The sequence below is a fragment of the Balaenoptera borealis genome (genome assembly GCF_965194805.1).
Source record: "Balaenoptera borealis genome assembly, chromosome: 7".
Lineage (NCBI taxonomy): Eukaryota > Metazoa > Chordata > Mammalia > Artiodactyla > Balaenopteridae > Balaenoptera > Balaenoptera borealis.
This window is the reverse complement of record NC_138864.1, coordinates 84,019,247-84,032,580: the sequence shown is the minus strand read 5'-3', so window position 1 is coordinate 84,032,580 and position 13,334 is coordinate 84,019,247. Positions and strand designations below refer to the sequence as shown.

At 54.8% G+C, this 13,334-nt stretch overlaps 1 protein-coding gene across 1 annotated transcript in view; it reads right to left on the bottom strand.

Annotated features, from left to right (window-relative positions):
• Window positions 1-13,334, bottom strand: part of MINDY4 (MINDY lysine 48 deubiquitinase 4) — a 117,846-nt gene that overhangs the window by 23,359 nt on the left and 81,153 nt on the right. Inside the window, exon 13 of the mRNA XM_082398776.1 lies at window positions 11,371-11,438. Within this exon, the coding sequence (XP_082254902.1) occupies window positions 11,371-11,438 (68 nt within the window). The remainder of the gene's footprint in view (window positions 1-11,370; window positions 11,439-13,334) is intronic.

The following is a 13,334-nucleotide window of genomic DNA, read 5'->3' as shown; positions in this document are numbered from 1 at the left end:
GGATGCCGGGCAAACCTCGAGGGTGGCCAGGGCCTCCCCTCGGGTTCCAGGCTGAGGCCCCGAATTCCGGATTTGGCGGGAACCTGAGCCTCTGTGCTCTGTGCCCTCCCTGGGGCTGGAGCCCGGGGCTCGCTCTGCTCTGGGCAGTGGCCTCCACTCTGGCCTGCAGAGGGCCACCAGGCCCTCGGCAGACACCAGAGGTTCGTGATGGAAGCGTGCCACAGCAGAAAGGGCCCTGGGTTTGGAATCCACGTCCTGCGTTCACACTCCAACTGTCGCTTACTAAGGGTGGGGACTGGGACATCCCCTGCCATCTCCAGTCCGCGGTCTGCAAGTCGGTTAAATAGGAGGAACGGCCTCTAATGCCTCCTTAAGTTCTAAAACAATAGCTGCCACCACCTGGGCATAGACCCTGTACCAGGCCGAGTACAACTATTATTCCTTAAACCCTGAGAGAAAAACCAAGGCTCAGAGAAGAATTGACGTGCCCAGGGCACTCAGCTTGTGGGCGATGGAGCTGGCGGGGGACCTAGCTGCCAGTCTCCGAGGCCTGTGCTCCCCCCACCCTAGATCACCTCTGTGGCTCCACCTTCAGAATGGGGTCCCCCTAAAGGCACAAGGTGAAAAGCCCCTTTGCCAAAAGAAACCCCACCAAACTGAAAGAAAGAGATTTCTAGGGCTGTATGCTACTGGGGACCAGAACGGTGCAGAGTGTCATGTCAGCAATGGCCCTGTCACATGTGAGGTCAGCACCAGGAGGCAAGCCCCTGCCCCCAAATCTCAAAACTATCCTACCGTCTAGAAGGCCCACCATTAGGACATTATTATTCCTTTTACCCCAAAGTAAATCCCTCGGGAGACCAAGCGTTATTGTTGAACAGAGCCGTGGGACAGACGGGTAACAGGAAAGGAGCTCCCACCTACAGAGCGCGCTCAGAGGACAGCATTTCAAACCTCCAGCCACCCAGTGAAGTAGGAATTACTTTATTTTATAGACATGGAAAGAAGCCCAGAGAGGTAACGCCAGGGGGGTGATGTGAGGCCAGGGAGCTGGCTCCCCCCTGTTGCCCACCCAGCAGGGCTGTGGCCTGGCCTGCCGCCTACATCCACACCCCAAAGACAGCGCCGAGGGGTGGCCCAGAGGTAGGAAGAGGCAAGCAATCGTGACGTTTGTTTTTCCTTTTAGTGGAAGAGAAGAAAAACCTGGTCTCACTTTTATGCTTTAAATCTAAATCTGCCATAAGTCCACAAACCTAAAACATGCAAACGACATCCAAACGAGCTTAGAAACTCAAGCTCCGCGACTCCATAGGAGAAATGTTTTCTCGTGGATTTTACTAACCGTGGCCGAACAGGGACGGTTTGTGGTCCACACGAGAAGACAGGCTGGGTTGACACTGCAGCGCCCAGCCGAGAACCACGGAGGCCGGGGGTCCTCAGGAAGGGCCTTGGAGGCTGGCCTGCCAGAAACGACCCAGCGGGCCTGGGAAGGGGCCGGCTGGGGGGACGGGAGACAAATGGACGAGGCCGGCGTGTGGCTGGCACTGGCTTGGGCAGAAGAATTGATGGAAACGCTCCCTGCGGCATATATACCGGCATCTTCTGAAGGGAAGAAAATAGCCTCCGAGGAGCCCTGGGTGGACTGATAAGGATCGCTGGCCCCAAGCCACCCCGAAGCTTTCAGAAGCAGTCTGATCTTCTCACAGCCTCGTGTTCACCCAGCGGGTTTGAGCGCCTGCGTCAGCTGAGAGCAGAGGGACGGGCAGAAAGGACAATAGGAGGAAATGGTAATTGCATCCTTAGGTGCAAACACGATGGGAAATTCAGAAGTAGGCTCAGATCTTAAAAAGGAGGAACATCTGTATTTCATACTAGGGCATTTGGGAGACGCCAAGGAGCAGCTTATGGCTTAAGAGATTTACAACTTTGGCAAATCTAGATGCCCAGACCTCGCTCTAGGGGAAATCCCTGGAGAGCTGAGTGTGAGGAGTCCTGGAGCAAAGAAACAGCGGCTTCTGCTCTGCCCCGGAGAGGAGGCGATTCACACGGCAGGGCCATCACCAGACCAGAGTTCTAGCCCTGTCTTGCCATGTGGCCACAGACCTCTCCTCTCTGGGGCTCAGTCTCCCCTTCTGCAACATGAGGGGCTTGCACAAGGGCAGGCAGTGTCCTGGGAGCAGGGGCTGAATCCATGGAGGGGCTGCCTGAGCTCTAAGGTTCCTACTTTCTGGGCTTCTGAGCTACAAGCTGTGATGGGCCCTCCCCTGGGACTGACCATTCCAGTCTAAAGAGCAGCTTATTCCTTCCACAGTCCTCCTGGGAGCTGGACAACACTGGGCCCCAGAAGAGTTCTGCATAGCCCGAGGACCCAGGCACCAGGCTGGGTGAGGGGGAGCCAGGGCCTGATGAAGTCTGCCCCCTGAGACTGTCCTGCACTGGGGAACACTTTAGGGAACAGGAGCTTGCCTGGATTTTAGACTGCAGGAAGCACAGAGTTGGGGGAGCCTGAGTGGACTTGCCCAGGGCATGGAAACTTACGAGGAAGGGCTTGGCCATGGCTGCCCTGCCGCCAACCTCCTCAGCATTCTGGAAGCCAAGGGCCAGAACCTGGACCAATGGTCTGGGGTGACGGCCTGACCCTGGGGGTGTCCAGTCCACCCACTGACAGAGGAAGGGGCTTTCCCAGGATGCCAGCAAGGACGGCTTCTCCCAGCTCTGCCCCCATCGGGAGGGCCCAGAGACACTGCACTGCACCAAGAAACGGAACAAAGAGGACATCAGGGCTGGCAGAGCCTCCGGGGCCCAGCATTTTGCAGATGGGAGAATGGACGGCTAGAGAAAGGACACAGCTGGCCCAGGGCTAGTGACAGGTGCCAGCCCACATTCAGGCTGAAGCCGGTCCTAGAACTCCACTGCCTCTGTCCAGCCCGCCCTCTGGCACAGGGCTCAGAGGGGCAGAGGTTCTGCCGCTGAGCAGCTTACAGCGCCAGAGCCTTGGATCTGCAGAGTCTGCGGTCTCAGACGCTTTCAGGGACACTGTCCTCCCTAAAGTCTTGTGAGGTCAGCGGGCAAGAGCGGCCATCCTTGTTCTACTGAGGGGGAAACTGAGGCCCAGAAAGGAGAAGGGACTTGTGGGCACACAGAGTCAGGGACTGTGTCCCTGGCACCAACATCACACTGTCTAGGGCGGCCTGAAACACGTGATAGTCAACCCGGCCGGCCAGCTCCAGGCAGGTCCCTGAGCCCTGAAGCCCCACTCCTGGTCCCCACCCTCCCCGGCTGGGACACAGCTTGTCCCTTCCCTCTAAAGCCTCCCCAACACACGACTGAACATATGAATCTGGGCATTTTGTGCAGAAGTTTCTGAATAAGAAGGAAAATATGTCCAAGTGGCCTAGAAATATGGTTCTGGTCTACAGCCAAAACTCACCTAAAATCAGTGTCCACCAAGAGGAGGGGTCAATGGCCAGCTCAGTCCTGGACTTGGCTGAGTGACCTCGGGCAAGTCAATGCCTCGCTCTCAGCCTGTGTCTTCTTCATTTATAAAACCAGAGGCCTGGAGCAAGGGGTCTCCGGGGACCTTCCAGGATGTGAACAAGTGTGCCTGGTCCACGACTCTGATATTTAAAACATCATGGCTAAAATAGTTGGTAATTAACCGGGGAGGACCCAACCAGCCACCTCCCCTCCACCTGACCTCTAGGGCACCAGGCCCGGGGCACCACCACATTCCACTGGGCCAGCTCCTGCCTGTCCCCCCCAGGAGACCCCCCCCCCAGAGGCTGCACCTTCCACTGCACTCCCTTCCACCTGCAGCAGCCTCCAGAAACAATCACCCATTGTTTGGTGGGACTTCTACTGACTCTCGAGGACAATATCAACAGTGAAAGGACAGCTGTGGAACAACTAAGAGAACGTGGGCTCTGAAGTCAGGGAGCCTGGGATTCAAATCCAGCTGCTGCCGCTTACCAGTTGCTCCCCTCTCTGAGCCTCAGTTTCCCCACCTGTAAGATGGGTATGAAAACGCCTCCTTCTATTACAGATTGCTGTGAGAACTGAATGAGATGAACTATATAAAGCATTTGACATTTGGTAAATGTCACTTCCTTTTTCCTGCGATACCAGCAATAACAACAACAACAACAACAAAACAATGACTGAGAGGTCATGATTCCTGCAACCTCCACTATTCATATCACGGCCAAAAACCCAGAATAAATGGAGTCTCCACTCCCAGCGATTGAACTGTGGCCATGAATATCTGAAAAGGATTTGGATGTGGCAGATATTGACTGTTTTCTCAGGAATGTCGACAGGGAATGGACAATGAGTCAGAACACCTGGGTGTCAGGCCCCCTCTGCCACCTGCGCTGTGTGACCTTTGGCAAATTGCTTTCTACCTCTGAGCCTTGGGTGTGTCATCCCCTGATGGGGATAACAATAACCACCTCAAAGAGTCGTTGCAATAAGAGCTGAGGCCATAAAAAGGCCTTGCAAACCACAGACAGCTCCACAGGTTAGAGGGCATGGGTATTATTTCCATTCTGCAGGCACGGGCCCTAAAAAGGAAGGGGACCCAGGAAGCAGGGCAAGGAGCATGGATGGAGAGAGAGGGACCTGCCTGGAGGAAGGAAGAGAAAGCAGAAATGCCCAAGCCCTTCCCTCAATGCCTTCCACCTCCCCTCCCCCAGTCCTCTTCCACGTGCCAGCAACCTTCCAACCATGCCTCGAGGAGCCCTTCCCTGCAAACCCCTCTGCTAGACTTCGCCTGCTTCGTTCTTGCTGCCTGCCGCAACCCTTATCCCACATAACGCTCAGAGCCCTGCTAACTGTCGTCTCCTCCACAAAGGGACACCTCCCTTGCCCCAGAGAGATGTGCCCCATCTCCCTGCAGACATCCCCTTCCTAAGAGCGCCCACACCCTGCTTTTCAGGTGCCAGCCCTGCCCCTCCAGGCAGCAAGGACTTGGAGGGCCTGGGTTATGTTGTGTCCGTCTGGCCCCATGGTGCCCAGAACTGGGCCCTAAACCTGCAGGTGCAAAGCAAATGGGCCCTAAATGATGTGAGCCTGCCCACACCCAGCCCTGCGGAACGGCCTCCGGAAGCTGGGTCCCAGGCCGTGTTTGGAGGCAGGCAGAAGCAAGCTTCCCACCCAAATGGCTGAAGCTGGCCTGGAACAAAAGATTCTTTCCAAAGGTTAGTGGCTTGGGTGGGATGGGGAGGGTGGGAGGGAAGCGCGGGAGGGAGGAGATATGGGGATATATGTATATGTATAGCTGATTCACTTTGTTATAGAGCAGAAACTAACACACCATTGTAAAGCAATTATACTTCAATAAAGATGTTAAAAATAATTTTTTTAAATCAAGTTATGTTCACCTTTGAAAAAAAAAAGGTTAGTGGCGTTATACAGCAGCAACTAACACAACAATGTAAAGCAATTATACTCCAATAAAGATGTTTAAAAAAAAAAAGGTTAATGGCCGCTCCCACCTCCTGAGGCCTGTCGTCTCTACGTGGGCACCTGAGCAAGCCCTTCGTGGAACAAGGAGGTATGTATAGCTCTGCGGTGAGTGGGTAGGGGTGCTAGATGCACCAAGCGTCAGGAGACCCTCCCAGCTCTGTCACTCACCCCGGCGTGGCCTGGGCTTGGTCGCCCTTCTCTGCATCCAGCCCTCAGGCTCTGTCTATGGGCAGACCTGCTGCCCTCAGCCACACCCCACTGGCACTCACGGGCCATGATTTGCCATCTCAGCAGCCTGGGACCAGACTATGCCGGCTGAAGTGAGGTGGAGAGTGAAGCCGGTGGACAAGCATCAGTTTGGTCTGGGACTCCCTGGGGTCCTGTTTCCCATTCTCCCTCTAAGTGGGCAGACACAGCTGACCAGCGCCTGTCATTCCTCCCCTAGCCCAGGAAGGGCGATGCAGGCACAGGAGACTCGGGTGATGGTGTCAGCTGTGCGCCAACCTGCCCTTAATTCTCAGAACCTTGGTCCCCACAGCTGCAGAATGGGATGATGGTCCCGGGCCTATGGGCCTGTCCCTTGGGTTGTTGGCAGCCCCCAAAGCCTGGGGTGGGCTGTTCCAGGCCAGCCTCAGCTGCTTGGGCAGGACACTTGCTTCTGCCTGCCTTCAAACACGGCCTGGGACCCAGCTTCTGGAGGCCGTTCCACAGGGCTGGGTATGGGCAGGTTCACACCATTTGGGGCCCGTTTGCTGTGCACCTGCAGGGGCCCAGGGCCCCTCCCTCTCTCCTCCGCCTCCAGCTGAGGCTGGGCCTCCCGCAACTGCCTTCCTCGGGTTGGGGGAGCCAGCCGGAGAGCTACAGGATGGAGCTCCGCTCACTGCACGGGAGCTGGGGGCTCCCAGAAAAGGAACCTGGGCGAGGAAGGAAGGTCAGTCGAAGGAAGTGGGGTCTGGGTGGAGCATGTGCTGCTTCCGATGACAAAGGTGCCAGCAAGCCCTTTGGGTCTGCCTCCCACCCACCACCTCAGCCTCCTCAGACACGTCTGCTGAAAGCGCTCACTAGCACGGCCTCCACCAGAATCCGAGTCCAGATTACAGGTGACTTGGAATTCATTGAGAAAGTTCCTCTCCTCCTGTTTTCCAGCTATAGTCCAAAGAGCCTGGCATGTCGGGAGGGAGGGCCATTTACCATCCTGCCCGGTCTCCCGCGTCCCACCTGGAAGACCCAGGAGAGAAAGGCCAGGCTCCGTTCAGGGCTGCAAAGCAATTGTTGTCCGTATCGAGCCAGGGTACCCGGTCTGGGCGGTTCTGTCTGCACCTCCCATCCTGGGCTGGGAGAGTTTAGGGGGTGCGGCAGGAAGGTGGAGGAGAACGCTGACAAGTATCCTATCTTTTCCTTCCCCCAGCACAGCACAGCTAGGGCCACCAAAAACCCGGGCTTCTCGACCTGAACAGCCCCCTGCTCGAACCCTTACGCTGCCATCTGCTGGCCCGCCCAGCCTCCCTGAGGTGGACTGGGGCTTCGTCACTGCTTCTCTCCACTTCTGAGAGTGGCCTGCGGGGCCTCCAGCAGGCCCAGATCTGACTCACCCCCGAGTTCAGGCCTGCTCTTGGCTCCTTGATACGTCTCACACCTCCAGCTCCTGACTATACAGCCCATCCCTTCCCCAGCCAGTGGGGTAGGTCCCTGGGGGTTTTGACCACCTTCCGGGGGAGCCCCTGAGTCTCACCTGCCCCACAATGGCTGCGGCCTGGGCCTGGGCATCAGGAACAGCGGCAGCCCGAGAAAAGGGTCCCTGGAGCCCGCCGTGCAGGAGGCTCCCCCGAGAACACGACAGAGACGGAGGAAAGAAGAGAGAAGAGACAGAATGGGGGACACCAAGTCCCAAAGACACTGTCTGCGTTCCTGGATCCAGCCACTCCCAAAGCCCTGGGCTTTTGATATGAATCAATTAATTGCGTTGTTTTCTGCTTACGCTGGCTAAGAACTGTGCTTCTGTCACTTGCCTTCGCCTGACCAACACTCACAGCTGGCTTTCAGTTCAAGGCTGTTTCACTGTGTTGTTGTTGTTTTCCCTCTGCTGGAGACGGTTACAAAGAACACAGAGCCACGTGGTGTGGAGGCTTCTCCACGCCCCCAGTGCCTGGCTTGTGCTGCTCGAAAATCACTTCGGCAAATGACAAAGTACCGCCTATTTTGGACTTTCAAGATTGCCCTTGGGCATCCAAAGTTGCCACTGTAATGAATGCCAAAGGTCTACTGAATGAAAAGGTTTTCTTCACAAGCTGTCTCCTCTCACCGCCCAGGCCTAAGTCACCCGGGGTGGCGGTGGGGGGCAGCGTCCGAGCCCTCCCCTGGGCCGAGGGGCTGGCCCACCCCTGCACTGCACTGTGCAGGCCTGGCTCGGAGCTGGCCTTGACCCCAGAACCTTGGGCATCCTTGGGGCTTGTGAGAATGCGCTGGGGAAAGTTCTGGGCCATGCGGTTTGGAAAGCAGGGGAACTAGGAGAACATGAAAGCCTGTATGAAATTTACTGTAAGCAATTCGAGATCTTAGGAAAGAAAATAGATGGCTTGAAATCAAGCAGAAAATAATGAAACCTTCTCAAGCCTTTGCACTCAGCCTGGGGTAAGCAAAACTCAAAGGCCAGCTATGCCACTGTTCTTTCAGCCTCTCAGCCTCTGAGGGTGAAGTGTCCAGGCTGCACTCTGCTGCATTTGTGTCTGCCCATGGCGCCCTCACCCTGGCTCCACCCAGGGCTGGGGACAGCCCGTGGACAGGAGGCAATGACTCTGTTGTGACAGCTGCCCCTGGGCCTCAGGCATGAGTCTCAGAGCCTTGCTAGGAGGGAGGGACGGCCATGCGCTCAGTCAGACTCACACTCCCGCACACACACAATCAAGTCACCCTTCGCACAATCTCAGACACAACCACCAAAACCCACATCATCTCACACCAGCCCCTCAGACTCACCCATCTCCCGTCCACACACGCCCTGCCACAAACGCACACATACTCACACTGTGTTCGGCTGCGTTTCCCAGCCCCTCCTCCCCCAGCTCCGCTTCTCCTGGCCGAACAGCATATGATTTGAGAGACTTGCTCTCTTTTTTGGGCTACCAGGTCACGTTTTCAACTGCCCAAAGTAGCACCAGATCACCCTGAAATGGTATCAAAGGGTTCAGCAAAGCTAAAACTGGACCCCAGAGCAGGAAGGCCCTTGGGATCGCCTGGTCCTGTGGTTTTTAAGCTGTGTTTGCAGAACTGGGGCTTCCCCCTAACAGCAGTCTCCCGGCACCAGGGAGGACCCATCACCCATTGCAGGACGTCCCTGTGGCCATGTCTCCACCACGAGACACCAAGCCAAGACTGAGGGCAAGAAAAGGACAGCACGGGGCACAAGAGGCTCCTGAGCACAGCTGGGAGAGGACGGGACCAGCAGCGGCCACTATCCGAGGCCTGCCAAGCACACAACATGTATTTCTTCGTTTAATCTTGTGAGGCACGAATTATCATCCTCATTTTACAGAGTAAGAAACTCAAGCTCAAAGGAGTTTGGAGTCAGGCCTGAAACCAAATCTGTTTTATTCCCAAGTTCAGGTCCTTAAACAGCAAACCCAGAGAACCCCGTCTGGGACCAGGCTGCCTGGGTTGAGCTGTGTGACTTTGGGGCAAGTCACTCGCCTCTCAGAGCCTCGTTTCCTCACTTGAAAGACAGAGATGGTGATGGTGATCGCAATAGTGACCCCTAACAGGGTTGCCGTGGGGATTAAATGCGTCTCGTGTAAAATGCTCCAGCAAAGGATCTGGCACACAGGAAGCTTACTAGATGCTGGTTGCTATCCTTACTGCCGATGAGAATGTCCTCTATGCTGTCTTCTCAGAGGAAGAAAAGGAGGCCACAGGAGTAAGACAACTCCCACCAAAGCACTGCCGGGGCCAACGCTAAAGCAGGTCTCTGTGCAGGTCCTCCTGGAAGGCAGGGGCCCATAGCTGCCCTGGGAGGCTTCGGAACCACTGGCCTCCAGGACCCAGGGAAGGTCCTCGGGGGCCCTAAGCAGGAGAGACTGTCTTTATATACTCTCTCTGGGGACAAGGGGAAGGAGGGGACCCCCACCGTGTTGTGTGTGTCTGTGTGTGTATCCATGTGTCTCTGTGTATGTCTCTTTCTGTGTCTATGTATGTCTCTTTGTGCCTGTGTCTGTCTGTGTGTATCTGTGTGTCTCTGTGCGCGTGTGTGTCTGTGACTGGTGGAGGGTGAGGGGCATGGCAGCGCTGTGACTTCAGGCCCATGGGCACGAGGCTGTGCAGGTCCAGCGAGGTAGCCTCCCCGACACAGATGCCCCACAGGTGCCACGACCTAGGCAGGGACTGACCCCTGCGTGGCTTGGTTGGATGGGGCGGGGAGGCGGCAGAAACAGCCCCAGTGCTCCAGCTCTGGACAATGTGAAGCACAGCCTGGACAAGGGGCCCCGAAGGCCCCTCAGATGGGCAGGGCTGCCAGAGCAGCTCCCTAAGGAGCGTGCGTGTGAACAGGGTGCCCGGCCCCCAGGCTGACAAGCCCCGTGGCACCTAGAGCAGAGACACTGAGCACAGAGACCTTGACCCTCAGAGCCAAGGGGCCCCCATACAGATGGGGAAACTGAGGCCAAGAGGATTGCCAAAGGGCCTGGCCCTCCTGAGAGCTCAGCTTCCCCTCAGGGAGCTCAAGGGTCTCACCCACACACCCGTCAGCCCAGGGATTAGCAAACCCAGGCCAGGGGAGAAGGCAGGGTGGCTTACGGTCGCCGTGCACGTGAGCTCGGCCAGGAATGAATCATATCATTATGGCAGGATTAGAAGAAAAATGCCATTAGAAAGTGCACACACACGCATTTAATAAGGTCAGTAGCAGCCAGCAGCAGGCAGGCTAGCAGCACGAGGCTGCAGAGCCCCTGCCCTCCTCCTCCCACCCGCACCAGAGGCCACAGGGAACTCGGACAGGGCCCGCCCAGGACCAGGAGAGGGGGGCAAGCGTCCCCTTCTGCCGGGCCTCCCCAGCCTGGGCTCCCCATGACTACTCTTTCCGCCTCCCCAGTTCCCAGGGCCCGCCTGCTCAGAGCTGTTCCCAAATCTTCCCCAACACCACACACCCCTGCAAAGTGCAAATTCATTCCCCCAGGTCTCCACGCCCTCTGGGGTCTGCGCTCTGCTTGGAAGTGGATGGGGCAATCGATTGTACTTTACAAACCTATTAATGTGCTATTAATCTGCTACCCTCCCTAGTGACATAATGCCCAGGTGACAAATACAGAAAAGAGGCCTAGAAAGCTCCTAGGGAATGAGGGTGACGGCGGAACTCCAGCTCTCGGGCAGCCCGGGAGGCCGCGTTTGATTAAGGATGCATGGAGTCCAAGCCGGGGACCCAGCCTCCCTGCTCCCCCGACCTCCAAGGCCACGGGGCACACTCAGCTCCTCAGGGTTGGCCCTAGACACGAACCTTGAAACCTTCGGGACTGCCTTGGCCTACAGCAAGTTCACAGGGCCCTCAGTGATCTCCCAGTTCTTATGTCCCCACACATGTCTCGAGGGAGTCCACGTGTGTGCTCAAGTACGCGCCCGTTGCAGTGCCGCTGGGACACCAGGGAGGCTGTAAGCTCTTTGGGGGGTCTTTTGGATCTGAATCCCGTGCACTGCCCAGCACACGTGGGGAGACAGAGGAGGAGGTAGCACTGAACACACATGTACGAAGAATGTAACTGTTCTCTCTCCCCTGTCCAGCCAACTGCCCCTAGTCCACTGCTTCATTCATCCATGCTCACTACGCACCCACTGTGTGCCCAGCTCTGCCCTGGGCTCTGGGGAGGCAGCAGTGAACCAGACAGACAAGCCTGGCTCCCGGAATTTAATGAGGAAGATACTCACAGTTCTGTGGACCTGGACAGGATGGCCGACAGGGTGAGCAGGACACATCCGTAGGGGCCTGCTTCAAACTGGGAAGAAGAGAGAGGAATGAGAACCCATCAAGTGTCTGCACCTCCCTCCTCTCACTTCCTTGGGGACCACGACCCAGGGAGCAGCCTGACCCCGAGCCAGCTGCTTCCAGCCAGGTCCCAGAGGTCTCCAGGTAGCCCCATGGCAGATCCCATGCAGGTCTCACTAACCAGACTCCCTAAGGGATGAGGAGCGCACCAGCCTGAATGACAACGGAGCAGATGCAGTGCCCGCCCGCCGAGGAACACCCCACGACCTCCGAGTCCCAGAAGCTCACGGACAGCAGTGGCCTAGGGCAGCCTCCACTACCTTGCAAGTGTCTTCTGTTCATTATCACATTTAAAACTATCCCGGGCCTGTGCTATAAATACTGTTATTACCGCCCTCTGCCATGTGAGGAAACTGGGGCTCAGAAATTGAGTGACTGGCCCGAGGTCACACAGCTTGCAAGCAGCCCAATGGGTATCCAGGGGACTCCGTCTGAATCCAAATCCCTAACTCCTAAGGGATCCTAAGAACTGCACTGGGCAGAGAGTAGCAGAGAGCAGGTTGGAGGAGAGCCGGGTGGGGAGGTGCCAGTGAGGTGAGCATGGCAAGTGCAAGAGCAGATCCCATCTTTTCAAATTTTTTTTGTTCATCGCGGGTTTTTTGAGATTAATTTTAATAGTTTCAAACTATTGCACTAAAATATTATTTATGCTGATTACTAAGGTTTCGGGGACCCCTTTGAATTTGGGGAGCACCTCACTCGTCTTCCCATCTTCCCCTAGTCTCGACCCTGGTTTGGAGCCCGGAACCTGGGACCTGGTTGCCTGGGTTTACATCCTGGCTCTGCCACTCCTAGCTATGTGACCACAGGGACATTTGTTAACTTCTCTGTCCCATCTCCTCATCTGTAAAACAAAGATAATAAAAATAGGACCCATCCTCATGAGGTCGTTGTGAAGATTAAGTGAGATCATCCTTGTAAAGCGCTTCAAACAGGGCCTGACACCTGTGTTAGCTGTTATTATGATGCTGGGTCCTCACTGCCCACATGTCCAGTGAGCCCAGCAGGCCACGGATTACTGGGATGGACTATGTCATTTCTGCTTCCTGAAGGAACACCGTCTCCTGGCTGCAAATGAGTGTGAAGGCCTTACTCATCCCACTATGGGGACGATACCACTTTTGGAACTGTTGTTGAAGATGCTGCCTGTTACAATAGTCAGTGTTCCTTATGGGGTGATTGGTTTCTTTTCTAACTTAAAACTAAAAAAGAAAGCTTACTTTCCTGGAACAATGAGAATCATATAACTTATCATATTTCCATTTTGCCTTGGCTGCCAGGAAGCTCAGAGCCAAATATGATGTTCAAACTACTCAAACTATTTTAGCTCAAACTTCTGATAGAATTATCTTTTCTTTTCCTCAAAATATAGACTTTATCAAGGGAAGACAAATACTGTATGTTATCACTTATATGTGGAATCTAAAAAATAAAACAAATGAATTAATACAACAAAAGAAAAACAGACTCACAGATATAGAGAACAAATTAGTCGTTACCAGTGGGGAGAGGGAAAGGGGGAGGGGCAGGATAGGGGTAGGGATTAAGAGGCACAAACTATTATGTATAAAATAAATAAGCAACACGGACATATTGTACAGCACAGGGAAATATAGTCATTATTTTATAATAACTTTAAATGGAGTATAATCTATAAAAATATTGAATCACTATGTTGTACACCTGCAACTAATATAATATTGTAAATGAACTATACTTCAATTAAAAATATAGATTTATATTTTCTAAATATTATATATGTATATAGTCTTTATTTTCACCCAATAATTCAATTAGTCATTCAAGAAAAAAAAATTACTGCCTGAACTTTTTGTGCCAAGAGGAT